General features: G+C 46.1%; 1 protein-coding gene across 6 annotated transcripts in view; it reads right to left on the bottom strand.

Annotated features, from left to right (window-relative positions):
- Positions 1-13,101, bottom strand: part of LOC101941153 (nardilysin-like) — an 80,040-nt gene that overhangs the window by 21,600 nt on the left and 45,339 nt on the right. For 4 of the 6 annotated variants that reach the window (XM_065555367.1, XM_065555370.1, XM_065555371.1 and 1 more), the window contains 5 exons: positions 9,739-9,843; positions 9,347-9,470; positions 9,030-9,116; positions 8,219-8,338; positions 1,586-1,637 (listed from right to left, as the gene is read on the bottom strand). In XM_065555367.1, the coding sequence (XP_065411439.1) occupies positions 1,586-1,637; positions 8,219-8,338; positions 9,030-9,116; positions 9,347-9,470; positions 9,739-9,843 (488 nt within the window). Of the gene's footprint in view, positions 1-262; positions 414-1,585; positions 1,638-8,218; positions 8,339-9,029; positions 9,117-9,346; positions 9,471-9,738; positions 9,844-13,101 lie in introns of all 6 variants that reach the window. The other 2 variants (XM_065555372.1, XM_065555368.1) reach the window with 1 other exon arrangement.

Genomic DNA, 13,101 nt, shown 5'->3' with positions numbered 1-13,101 from the left:
TTCCTACTCACTCATTATCAATCTTTGTCACAATGTCTCCCTGCTAACCTGCAAATCTGCACTCACTGATCCTGCTGGTTTCTGAGCGACTCAGCAGGAAGTCCATGAGATAACTGAACGCATCAATAAATAGTTGCAAAACCATTAATAGATTAATTGAAATTAAGAGACCAATATTTCAGGCCTTTGAGTTGTTTAGAAAGTGACATTCAGCAAAAGGCTAGTTGGTCTGTAGTAAGGAGGACATAGCAATAGTACTTACAGGTAGTTTATGATTGAATCCTTTCACTCGAATGACCAAACCATGCTCTCCAGATACCAGTTTATATTCCAACTGAGCAACATCGGCTTCATATGCCGGTTCAGCAAGGTTGTGAGAAAGGATATTTACAAAAGTCTCAAAAAGTACCACACTGTATGAATGAGGAAAGTGAGGGTGGGAATCAATAAGGGAGAGTGAAAAGAAACAGCCTTAAAGTCAATAGGTTTGAGAGTACACAGATAAAAAAAGTGTCCAATGGAAATAAACAATTTCACTGGGCAGCTAAAAACATTTAAAATTTAGAATGTAAAACAGTACAAAAACATTTATTTTTCTACAGAGATTTTTTTCCCCTGGGTAAAGCAAAAACCTGAAACACAGGGTTCTCTATTTCTCTTTACTCAGCAAGCATACAAAACTACTTAGTAGTTTTTTGGGGATTAAATTTAAAATCTTTTTAGATCACAAGAAAAACTTATTCAAATTACAAAGTATTTCAGGATAGTATAACAATCAACCTGACTACTGCAGGATATGTGGGTTAAAACCTAATTGGTATAAATAATGGATTTTTTTAGGCAACATGACAGCTTTCAGTAAAATTTGTTTGTTGCATATTGGCGTGTTAATATAGAAAATTATGTGTGAATGCTATTTATGTAAAGGCATTTGGGAGACTCACAGTTTTATTTAGCATTGGAAGTGCTATAATGGAGAATTAATATGTACAGAATCATAAACTCCAGAGGAGAACAAAAATGTAGGTTTAGAAAACATGACCTACAAGGAAAGGTTGAAAGAATTGGGCATGTTTAGTTCAGAGAAGAAAAGGATGAAGAAAACATAACAACAGATTTCAAATATGTAAAAGGTTGTTATAAAGATGACAGTGACCAATTGTTTTCCATGTCCACCGAGAGTAGGACAAATAGTCATTGGCTTAATTTTCAGCAAGGAAGATTTAGGCTGGATATTAGGAAAAGCATTGTCACCATAAGAATAGATAAGTCCTGGAATAAATTACCAAGGGAGGTTGTGGAATCCCCATCATTGGAGGTTTTATGAACAGATTAGACAAACACCTGTCAGGTATGATCTAGGTATACTTAATCCAGCCTCAGCACCAGGGATGGACAAGATGACCTCTTGAGGTCCCTTCCAGCCCTACATTTCTGTGATTTCTATGATCTTGAGGTTTGTTTCATTCAAAGGAAGATCTATGGGTTGTTGTTTTTTTCACCTGCAGAGGAATTTTAACTGATAATACTATACTACAATTATAGTTGTATCTTGTTCTGTAAGACAGATAAGATAAATCTTTACCTCTTTGCAGACTGCTGTATCAGTGGGGAGATCAGATGGAAACGTATGTAAGCTGAAATTTGAAAAAGGTTGACATGAGCAACTGTAGAAACAATGGCAGCTTCAAACATGTAAGTATTTTTTTCTCCAAACCATTTCTTACCCCCAGTTAATTTTCTATGAACTACATATAAATGGTTATTCAGAGATGGTATTTTTATCTGTATTAAGTTATCACCATAGAAATTTTAGCCCTCCAACACTTACTCAATATAATCTTTTTAACTGAAGATTTAAAGAAAAGCATAAAGTTGTACTTCACCTTGCAAAACATTGCTTTATATTACAGGATACTTAAGGAGCACACATTTTTGGTGACAACAGCTATAGTACTTATACAGGATAAAAGTACTCAGGGCAAGTACCATATCTTTCTATGTTTGCTTACATAAATTAATTTTACACTTTTCTTTCTAAAACAACCTAAAGATGCTGAACAACAAAAATACCCCATAATTATACATACCCTATTTTAAAAAGTTTCTCACTGAAAATTAAAATGTCATGTTTCTGAGCAGAACAGCAAAAATGGAAACAGTTTTCATGTTTATTGGCTCTCAAAGATTCCAGATCACATTTCCTCAGTTTACAGGGGGAAAAGAGAAGTTGGTTTGGTTTTGTTTTTTTAAAACTACTAGGCCTCCAAACTCAAGGTTAGTTCTTTCCCTCTCAGGCACTGTCACCTGTAAGATGCTTTTGGTGCCAAATTCTGCCCCCAGTTACTCCATTAGAAGAAGCAACATCTGTCAAGCTATTATTAAACAGTGGTATCAGAGATACTGCAGATTCTCCCTGTACTAATAAGAAAAAACAGTAGCATCAGCTATAATGTCACTGTATTAGAGGTACATTATTTTTAACAATCTATACACCTCTACCCCGATATAATATGAATTCGGATATAACGCAGTAAAGCAGTGCTCCGGGGGAGTGGGGGGCGGGACTGCGCACTCCGGCTGGTCAAAGCAAGTTCGATATAACGCGGTAAGATTTTTTGGCTCCCGAGGACAGCGTTACATAGGGGTAGAGGTATACTTCTATAACACTTACCATTTAGCTTTCTCAAATATCTTTACAAACATTAATGGGCTACACCTCACAACAATCCTGTGAGGAAGGTAAGTGTTATCTACATTTTATATCTGGTGAAATAAGACCCAAACAGTCTTATAGCTCCACAGATGGAGCGGGACTGTCGAATGGGACACCTTCCAGGACCTTCTCGCGATTGGTCCACCACTGCAGCGAGGTGAGAACCATCGGGGAAATGGTGACGATCTTTTTCAGGTGGTCCCTGGATTGGGAATAGGTCGACGCCAGCCATTGCTGCAGGGGCTGCATGCGGAGCCTGGCATGGCGGACCACGTATATGCAAGCTGCCATGTGGCCTAGCAGGCGCAGGAACACCCTGGCCGTTGTCAGGGGAAATGCGGACACTTCTGCGATGAGGTCCGTCAGGGCCTGAAACCTGTCTAACGGCAGGAACGCTCTCACTCGGGTCGAGTCGAGCACGGCCCCAATGAATTCTATCCTTTGAACTGGCACTAACGTGGACTTTTTGTGGTTGACCAACAGTCCCAAGGAGCGGCATGTGACTTGTAGTACGGCAACGTTGCACTGGACATGAACCTTGGAGCTGCCTTTGACCAGCCAGCTATCGAGGTACAGGTAAATCTGGATACCCCGACACCTGAGGTAGGCCGCGACTACCGCCATGCACTTGGTAAACACCCTTAGCCAGGCCAAACAGAAAGACCGCAAACTGGTAGTGGGCCGAACCCACCGTAAAACGGAGAAAGTGACTGAGTCCTTGAAAGATCGCTATGTGAAACTATGAGTCTTTCAGGTTGAGGGCAGCATACCAGTCTCCTTGATCCAGGGAGGGAATAATGGAGGCCAGGAAGACCATGCGAAACTTTAGCTTCTTTAGGTATCTGTTGAGGTCTCACAGGTCCAGAATGGGACACAGACCATCCTTGACCTCAGACCCTTGGGATCAGAAAATACCAGGAATAGAAACCTCCTACACCACCCCAGCTGTAAGAGCCCCTGAACCTCTTGCTCGAGAAGACTCTCGTGAGAAGGGTCCCTGAAGAGGGATGGGGAAGGGGCTGGAGGGTGGAAATAAATTGGAGGGTGTAGCTGTGCACCACTGTACTGAGGACCTAGTGGTCCAAAGTTATCGCCGACCATGCTGGGAGGAAAAAGGAAAGGCAGTTGCAAAAAACTGGGAAAAATCGGATCCAGAGAATAGACTGGGAGGTCACTCTCAGGCATACCCTCAAAACGACTTTTTAGCTCCCTGGGGTAGTTGTTGTTTGAACTGCTTACGTGCCGGGCCCAGAACGTAGAGCCTCAGGGCTTTCAGGGTGGTTCGGGGTCCTTAAGCCCACGTAATTTATTGTCCATCTGATCTGCAAATAGGGTGACCAGACGTCCCGATTTTATCAGCACTGTCCTGATATTTGCTTCTTTGTCCCGCGTCCCGACCGATGTTTGGTTGGGACACTGGACAAACAAGAAATTTTGCCCTCCTGGAGGGACTCTCACCCCCCGCCCTGGCTCCGCCCTCCCGTTCCCCCATTGGCTCCCTCCCCAAATCCCCGCCCTGGCCCCGCCTCTTCCTCAACCACGCGGCATTCCTCCTCCCTCCCAGGCTTGCAGCTGCATGGTGGCGCAAGCCTGGAGGGAGGGGGTGGCGGAGGCGGCACCTGGATCCTGGAGCTAATGAGTCAGCTCCGGCACCTGGGCACTGGGTGGGCGGGCAAAGAGGGGCTGGCGAGGGAGGGAGACGGGGGGGGGCTCAGCTCTGAGCCCCCCGCCGCGCCAGAGGGCTCCTGCCCGGCCCCCAGGCCGCTGCACAGGGAGGGCCCGAGGCTGGGAGTGCAGCGCGGAGGCTGCTCCAGCCCTGCAGCCCGCGGGGCAGCGCGGTGGGGTCTGGGCGGGGGCAGCGCGGAGCGGGCAGGGGCCGGCGTGGGCCAAATCCCCGCTGCTGTCGGGGAGCCCCGCGCCTCTCCCTCCCGCTCTCAGCTGCGCTCCAGTGGCTGTGGCTCCTTCCCGGCGGGAGGACAGCATGCGCGGCCAGGAAGGAGCCGCAGCCGCTGGAGCATAGTGCAGCCGAGAGCGGAAGGGAGAGGCGCGGGGCTCCCCCGGCAGCAGCGGGGATTCAGCCCATGCCCCCGCGCCGCCCACCCGGCCCCTGCCCGCTCCGCGCTGCCCCCACCCGGACTCACCGCGCTGCCCTGCAGGCTGCAACAGCCTCCGCGCTGCACTCCCAGTCCCTCCGTGTGCAGCAAAACTGCCTTTTTTTTTTTCTTTTGCTCGTCCCCCCTGCGTCCCGATATTTTCTCTCTCTGATCTGGTCACCCTATCTGCAAACAGGGCCTGGCCATCGAAGGGGAGATCCTGAATCGACTGCTGAACCTCGGAGGACAACCGGGAGAGGAGCAGCCAGGATGCTCGGCGCATAGAGATGGCGGACGCCATGGTGCAGACAGCGGAGTCTGCCACGTCAGACGCCACTTGAAGGGCTATCCTGGCAGCGTCTGTACCCTCATCAAGGATCGCCCGGAATTCTTTATGGGAACCTTCTGGAAGGGCATTCTCGAACTTGGCTGCGGTTTGCCACATATTAAAGTCATAGTGGCCAAGGAGGGCCTGGTGGTTGGCCACCCTCAACTGTAAGCTAGATGAGGAATAAATTTTCTGTCTGAACAAGTCCAATCTCCTGGAATCCTTATTTTTGGGGGCAACTCCGGGTTGTCCCTGACGTTCCCTGTAATTAACTGCCTCGACCACCGGGGAATTTGGGGCAGGATGGGAGTAAAGGTATTCGTGCCCCTTAGTTGGGACAAAGTACTTCTGCTCTGCTCGTTTGGAAATGGGGGGCAGAGAGAAGGGGGTTTGCCACAAGGCGCTGGATATCTTCAATACCCCTTCGTGAAGGGGAAGGGCCACCCTAGCAGGGGCTGTGGAGAAGAGGACGTCGAACAGGGAGTCCGCTTGCTCCTCCAACTCCTCCGCCTGCAGGCTAAGGTTGGATGCGACCCTCTTCAACAGCTCCTGGTGAGCCTTAGCATCATCCTGAGAAACCGGGTGAGGGGGCTCCGTGATGGCCTCATCTGGTGACAAGGAGGAGGAGACCAGTACTGCTGGTTCCATGGTACCCATTGGTGGTCCAGCAGCCTGTTCCCCTTGGTCCACATGGACTTGCGTGGTCTTATCCCCTGGGGCCTCAAGCACTGGAGGGAATTGGGTCGTCGAGGCCACCGGCCTGTCTGAGGCACCCGACACCAAGCGGGCAGGCTGGGAGGGCTGGGTGAACCCCCAGGGGTTCCAAGGGTACCACAGGGCCGGCCACTGGGCAGGTTTTGGTACCGACGATGCAGGTGGCACTGAGGGTTTGGGAGTCTGCCCCATTGATGTGGAGCCTTGCTCCGTACCAGAGCCATATCCAGAGCGATTGCTACCCAGTGACCAGGATCCACTGGACCAGCGACTCCATGCCTGGTGATAATCGCGGTCATGCCTAGATGAGGACTGGTCCGAGCGGGACGTGCACCTCCACGGGGACCTCGGTGACTGGTGGCGCTCGGCGGATCCACAACGGGAGACCGGGGATCCACGCCTCGCGCTTCGAGACCGGTACCGGGATAAGGAGGGGACCTGGAGAGATCATTGGCTGGGCGCCAGGGAGATCTTCCCAAATACGGTGACACCCATCTTTACGCATTTTCCCTGTACCCTGAGTTCCCAGATGTGCCCCATAGTCTTAAAGTGAAGCATCTGCTGTTATCATTGTAGTAGGAGGAATCTGCAAGAATGGAAAAGCTGTGCAGGGTTTGATCAGTTCCTTTCACCAGCTGAGTGATTGTAGAACACACCGGGGAAATGACAGTAACCTGCCTAGTCTGTGTTGGTTTGGTCTGTAAACTGTTCAAAGCCATCTATGTAGATCTCTGAGGTCTAATCTGGCATGCTGGACTGCAAAGACTCAAGATGACATGTGTCCCAGCAGTTGACAACAATCTCTTACTGTTAACTTGAGGACTTTCCTGAATCTTTGATATTGCCTTATACTCACTCATTTGTCCATATCCATCTGTTGCCTCTTCTCTTATTTCACACAGCCCCAGCCACTCCTTGCAGGGAAAAGAAAGTGCTGTCCTCTCCTGCCTCCAGCCCAGTCAGGTCTAGCAGCTGATCCCGGCTCAGGGTAGGAGCCACTGGCTGGCGTTTCCCCAGCCCTGCAGTGATTTACCTCTCTGCCGGCTGCTCTGGGTGCCTGAAATTATATACCTGCGCAGCTAGGGAGTGGTGCGTGACTGCTCTTGCAACTTCCCTTTGCTTCCCTGTCAGAAAGTCATTTTTCTGCAGGGAAGCAAAGAAATCTGTGGGGGACATGAATTCTGCACATGCGCAGTGGCACAGAATTCCTCCAGAAGTAGAGGACGAATGCTTCTCAGAAGAACTGGAGGGCTGGGAAAGGCCAAAGGATCTAGCTGTGGCCCTGGTGGATATGATCTTCTCAAGCACTTTCACTAGTCTTCTTGTTATAAGAGGCCCTGGGCTTCTGTAGTCAGGCCTGAGGGGCAGAACCAAGAATATCTTTGGTGTACAAGGGAGTAGTCACAATCTGAGAGGGGGCCTAGGGCTAAGGCCTGGAGAAATAGAAGGGGTTTGTGGGACTTGTATGGGTGAAACTTCTTCAGACACCACACCAGCCTGCTTGGGACCATGGCCTCCAGTGCTGAAAGCTGTGAGTGCTGCTCCGATGATGCTGCCATTGAGACTCCTGTGTCAGAGTGCCAGGTGGTTAAGAATCACAGTGCTTCTTCTTTCTCTTATGTTGAGTATACTCAGTGCTGGAGTGCGTACATTTTTCCTATTGTTTGGAAGGTGGGTCTTTAGAAACATCTTCCAGGGCCAAGAAGTCAGTGCCTGGACCTGATGGGATGGGTCGGTGCCACAGTAGATGTTGCCGACCCTTTAGTAGGTTTTGGGGCAGGAGCAGGAGTCCATTTAGTTGGTGCCATAAAGGCAGTCAGAGGCACCATAGCTGGCTTAGGCACAGGAGTCTTAGCAGATGCTGGCATCTCCCCAGCCCAGACTTGGGTTGAAAAGACTTGGCATTCAAGCATTTTACTGAGGCTGGTGCTAACACAGGTGTGAATATCTGCTTCTTGGACCCCGGAGGATGACTGCCTGAGCACAGAAGTAGATCCCTTCTGCCCTCTGCAGTGGTGAAGGAGGAAATGGGACAGTTAGAGGTGCACATTTCCTTATAACTACTATGATATGTGAAGTAAGAAAATGCATTTAGGAACTTGCATACTCCCCAACAGACACGGCTTGGAAAGAGCATTCCACATGCTCACCATAAGGAGTTAAACACTTACAAAAGGGGGTTTATAACCAAAATGCCAACTGGCACTTAACAACAGTGATGTTCTGTGCTGCTTGGATTTTGGAAAAAAGAGCAGCTACAAGTCCGAATCCTAAACAAATTGCCAGTACTATTTAGGTGCCAGTACTATTGCATAGGAAAACTTTGTTTTGCACATTTTGTTTAATACACCAGCGAACGGGGGTTACCTTTGGGGATTTTGAATTTATTGTCCTTCTTGTACCACACACAGCCGTGGTGTGTACTCAGAATTTTGACTGGGTGTTCCGTGTCAGGCCAATCAGATGCCTTCAGAGAGAAGTCAGTGGCTAATATAGAAACAGAATATGTGGGTTACTATATTTCAAATCCACAACCATTGGCACAAGTGTGCAACTTGCAAAACTGTAAACAAACTGCTCTCCTCTTTTCTATGTCACCATAATGTATTTAATAGCACACTGCCTTCTGGAACTAAAGGTCATGAATTTAGATCCCATACCAGATCTTTGGCTCATATCCAGTGCCAACCCTGAAGTGAATAACAAATAGGCTAGTAAGTCTGATTCAAGAGATAAGTTCTTCATTCTCTTTACTTCTGATGACAGATCCAGTTGCTATAAGAGTCTGTGTTATTTTTCCCAAAAGAACAGGGATAACCAAACAACACGGCCTCTCTCAGTATATGAGATTCTCAGGTCTATAGCTGTATGCAAGCTACTCATGAGTGCATCATGGGTGCTCTGTTGGGCTACATGGTCCATGCACTAAGAATATCTTAAAACAGATATTTTCAGATTAAATTTGGCCTAAAATTTAAACTTATTAAAAGGATGCTTTAATAAAAGCTCAGACAAACAAATGTTTCCATGTTTTCTCTCCATTCCAAAAGGAACAGTTTGAAACCACACATTCATTTAAAAGAAAAAGATCATTTCTCAGAACCTCCCATTCTGAAACTGAGCAGAATGGGGAAGAGAAACATGACAGAGTCCAACCAAATACTAGTGTCTCACTCACCTATATATTTGTTTTCTTCAGGTAAGTGCAGGTCCTGATTTAACTGAAAGTCACTGGCCCATAAATCACTCCAAGATTTGTCAATATCTGTGAAAAACATGAAATTAGTCTATTAACAGCAGATAGATTTAATAGGGCAGTAGCTACTGCATCAATACCTAGTTGCTGACCCCTAGAACTAGATACCTTTCTTCTGATGTTTCTGTGTGTCTATCTGCATTCTCACTCCTGTGTGGCTGCACATTGCACTGTCACCTTTTTAATGGTCTCAATGAGCACTTTAAAAGATCTCTAAACACTTTAGCGGGTCATTTTACCTTCCACACTGTACTGTGTCCCAAACCATCTCTCCTTTAGATGACATTTTCTTTCACTGGCAGCAGACAACAGAACAAGGTTTGCTCTCAGAGGGCAGAGCTGGTTAAGGACATCAGCAATGATCTACAAAGATAAAGGAATAATAACTCACTTAAATGCAACTTTAGCTACTCCTGTCCAACTGTATTTTTAAATTACTCCGAAAGTTCAGAAGACAAAGGACTAAAAATAACCTCCTAAACCAAGCAATTTGTTTTCTGCACCCAAAAAGTATAAAAGTGATCCAATTAATCTAGAAAACCTGATTCAATAAGCCTAAATTCCCTGTACACCCTCAATAAATAACTTATCCAGCTCAAATATACACATTGAAAGCTATAGTGCTACTTACTTCAGGCTTGTATTCCAGCAGGAGCTGATCGCCCGTCAAAAAGTCCTCCTTACAAAAGATATGTATGTTCTCACAAAGACTTTCAACATAATCAATGGGATCAGCCTGTAAAATGAGTAAAATTGTGTTTCGCACAACAGACAACTAAAACTTAACACTTTTTGCTGAGTAGAACTTGTGTCCTGCATTGCAGAGTTTTGGTTTTGGTTATTGAGTCTAAATGCAATTCATAAACAATTATGCAACATTAGAAGGGCCTTCCTTAAGAAGAAACAATGAAGAAATGGTCCCTTCTGCCTATCTAGTGATTAAGTACAGAGAAATAATAAGGTTTGATGCTACTTTTACAAAAACAAAGAGAATAACCATATTATCCTCGCTAGAATTATGGTCTCAACTATACCATTGGTTGGAACACATATATGCCTCATATTCACAAGTAGCAGCTGTCTGTGTTGTTGGTGGGCTGTAGGGATTTTTTGGTTGTTTTATAAAAGGTGCCAGTTGTACCAGTGAGTGGCTGCAGCTCACACGTGGCTAATGCAGTGAAGTCTACAATATTTCTTACCAGTGCAGAGGGGAATCCAGAAAATATCATTACTGCTGCACTAATTCAATGATTTAGCCTAACTCCATCCCACAGTTCAGACGGGCCTTACTTTCTGAAGTTACCTATAAGCATTGCTCTCAAAAACAGTATTGAGGAGACCCAGAATGCACTGGTGCAGCCATGGTAGTAAAAAGTGTGTGGGCATGTTGAAAGAATTCTCTCAAACACAGTGTTGCTGCATGAAGCCCCACACTATTTCAGAGACAAGCAAGACAATCAACCGTTTCATACAGTCCGTGTCCCCACGACAGCTCACTCACTTATGGCCTGATCCTGTGATGTGCTGAGGACATGCGCCTCCATTTAAATCAGAGGGAATTGAGTGCATTAGGTCCCCTTGCATGGAGACCCTCTCTGAGCTTCAGTTTCTCTCACCATTATCCTTGAGAAAAGAAATGAAGGTACTTACCTGTAACCGGAGTTCTTTAAGATAGATTCTGAATAGTCACACTCATGGGATGGGCAGGGAGATGCAACTCAGGCTAGGTCTACACTACGGGGGTGGGGTGGGGTGTCGACCTAAGATACGCAACTTCAGCTACGTGAATAGCATAGCTGAAGTTGCGTATCTTAGGTCGACTTACCTGGCTGTCAGGACGGCGGCGAGTCGACCGCTGCCGCTCCCCCGTCGACTCCGCTTCCGCCTCTCGCTGCGGTGGAGTTCCGGAGTCGACGGCAGAGCAATCGGGGATCGATTTTATCGTGTCTACACTAGACGCGATAAATTGATCCCCGATAGATTGATCACTACCCACTGATCCGGTGGATAGTGAAGACGCGCCCTCAGATGGTGGAACCTTCTCTTAGCAGTGCCCATTAGAAAATTCATGCACCCCTCCTACTCTTCCCCTCTGTGTTCCTGAACATTTTGAGGACAAGGCTATAAAAGGGGCACCCTTTGCCATCTCAGTTCATTCTTCTAACCTCCCCAGAGTCAGAATTCTATTAGAACTCCAACAAAGGTGGGGAAGGAGTGTGAATATACAGAATACAAAGAACTCCAGTTACAAGTAACCAACCTTCATTTCTTTGACCATCTTCTACATATTCCCACTCACAGGACAGTTTGGCAAGCTGTACCTCACAAACAAGGTAGGACTCAGAGTCCTGATTGAACAGGGACTGTAGAACTGCTCTATGAAATTAAGTGTCTGATCAACTGTGACATTATCCAGGGTACAATCTGGACCGATAAACAGCTGTGTCCTGTTCTCCAATCTGGGGTGCCTTTTACACTGCTTTACTGTGAAAGCTACCACTCCACATCTGCTCACACAGCCTCCAGTTACTCCCAGTACTGTAAGTTACTCCCAGTTCAATTGTATGAATGTGATAGCCAGCCACTCTTGAATTACACTGCAGAGTAACAGCAGCAAATTCCCAGCCCCAAACTTTCTCCAGAAATGTAAGTCTTGTACTGCCTAGCTCTCTCCTGGACAATACAAGCTCATATAAAGTCTGTCATTTTATTAATAGAAAATTATATGCACAACTCCTGTTATCCCAAATGGAGTTTCCCAAATGCCTCAATCCAAACACACTGGTTTAGATAAAACAAGTTTGTTAACTACAAAAGGATAGATTTGGAGTGAATACAAGTAACAAGGGTATAAGAGTCAGAACAGATTACAAGAAAAATAAAAAGCATCTAATGCCTAACTTAACAACTGAAGTGAATTCAAAGTGAAGTCTCTCTCACCACATTTCAGCAGTCTTACTGGATGAATCTCCTTCAGTCAGGATCCCACCCCCCAATGCTGCTTCAGGTCTTGTGAATGCCATAGGTAGAGAGGAAGAGATCATTTGGGGTGTCTACTCTCCCTTCTTATAGTTCTTTCTCTTCTTGGAGAAGCATTTCCAGCTGAGGTTCATGAATTGCATTAGCACTAAATTGAGGTCCCAAGATGGTATTTGGGTCTTTTATAGGCAGTTGCATATTGGCATGTCCCTTCATAAATTTCTTAACTTTGTTTTGTGCCAAGATAATAAATCTATCTGTTAATGCACAGTGGACTATAGTTGCTACATATCCTTTAAAGGAGGAAATGGAAAGACCTGGAAGATTTGAATGAATCAAGTATTCAATAATATAATGTACTGGTGCGACTATGTTGATCAATAGTTTCTCTCTTATTCACTTCACAAATCTAGTCCACCTGTGCTTGCTGCTTGTTTTCTAATGTTAAACAATATTTCCTGCACTTCTAAAGGGCAAGATTTTCCAAGGACCATTCTAGTCCTATAGCCCATGCAGTCAGGTGCAGTGATTAAGGGTCCAGATGATAAATTCTGTTCTCCTGTTGAATTAATAAGTCCAGTAACACCAGGAGAGGTCGGTATACTCCCTGGGAGAGCTGAAGAAGTCCGAGTGCCACTGTCGCCATGGCAGTGGTGGGCAACCAGAATTATCCTTGTTCCATCCTGTCTTATCTACTTAATCACACAATGGATGAGAGGGAAGGGTGAAAAGCACAGAATAGACACTTCCCCGAGTTCAGGAGAAAAGAGTCCAATATGGGTAGATTGACTTTCCCTGCTCTCAAGCAAAAGTTGGGACACCTTGAATTCTGTCTGATCATGATCAGATTTACGTCCAGGAATCCCCACAGGGTGAAGATCTTGTCTATCACCAATTTCTTTAACGACCACTCATGAAGTTCCATTATATCTTTGCTCTGTTGACCCACCACCAGACTGTTGTCACTGCCTATTAGGTATACAGCTACCTAATGTTGTGCTAGATACTCCAGTCC

The sequence above is a fragment of the Chrysemys picta genome, chromosome 8, assembly GCF_011386835.1.
Source record: "Chrysemys picta bellii isolate R12L10 chromosome 8, ASM1138683v2, whole genome shotgun sequence".
NCBI lineage: Eukaryota > Metazoa > Chordata > Testudines > Emydidae > Chrysemys > Chrysemys picta.
This window is presented reverse-complemented; position numbering and strand designations above follow the sequence as displayed.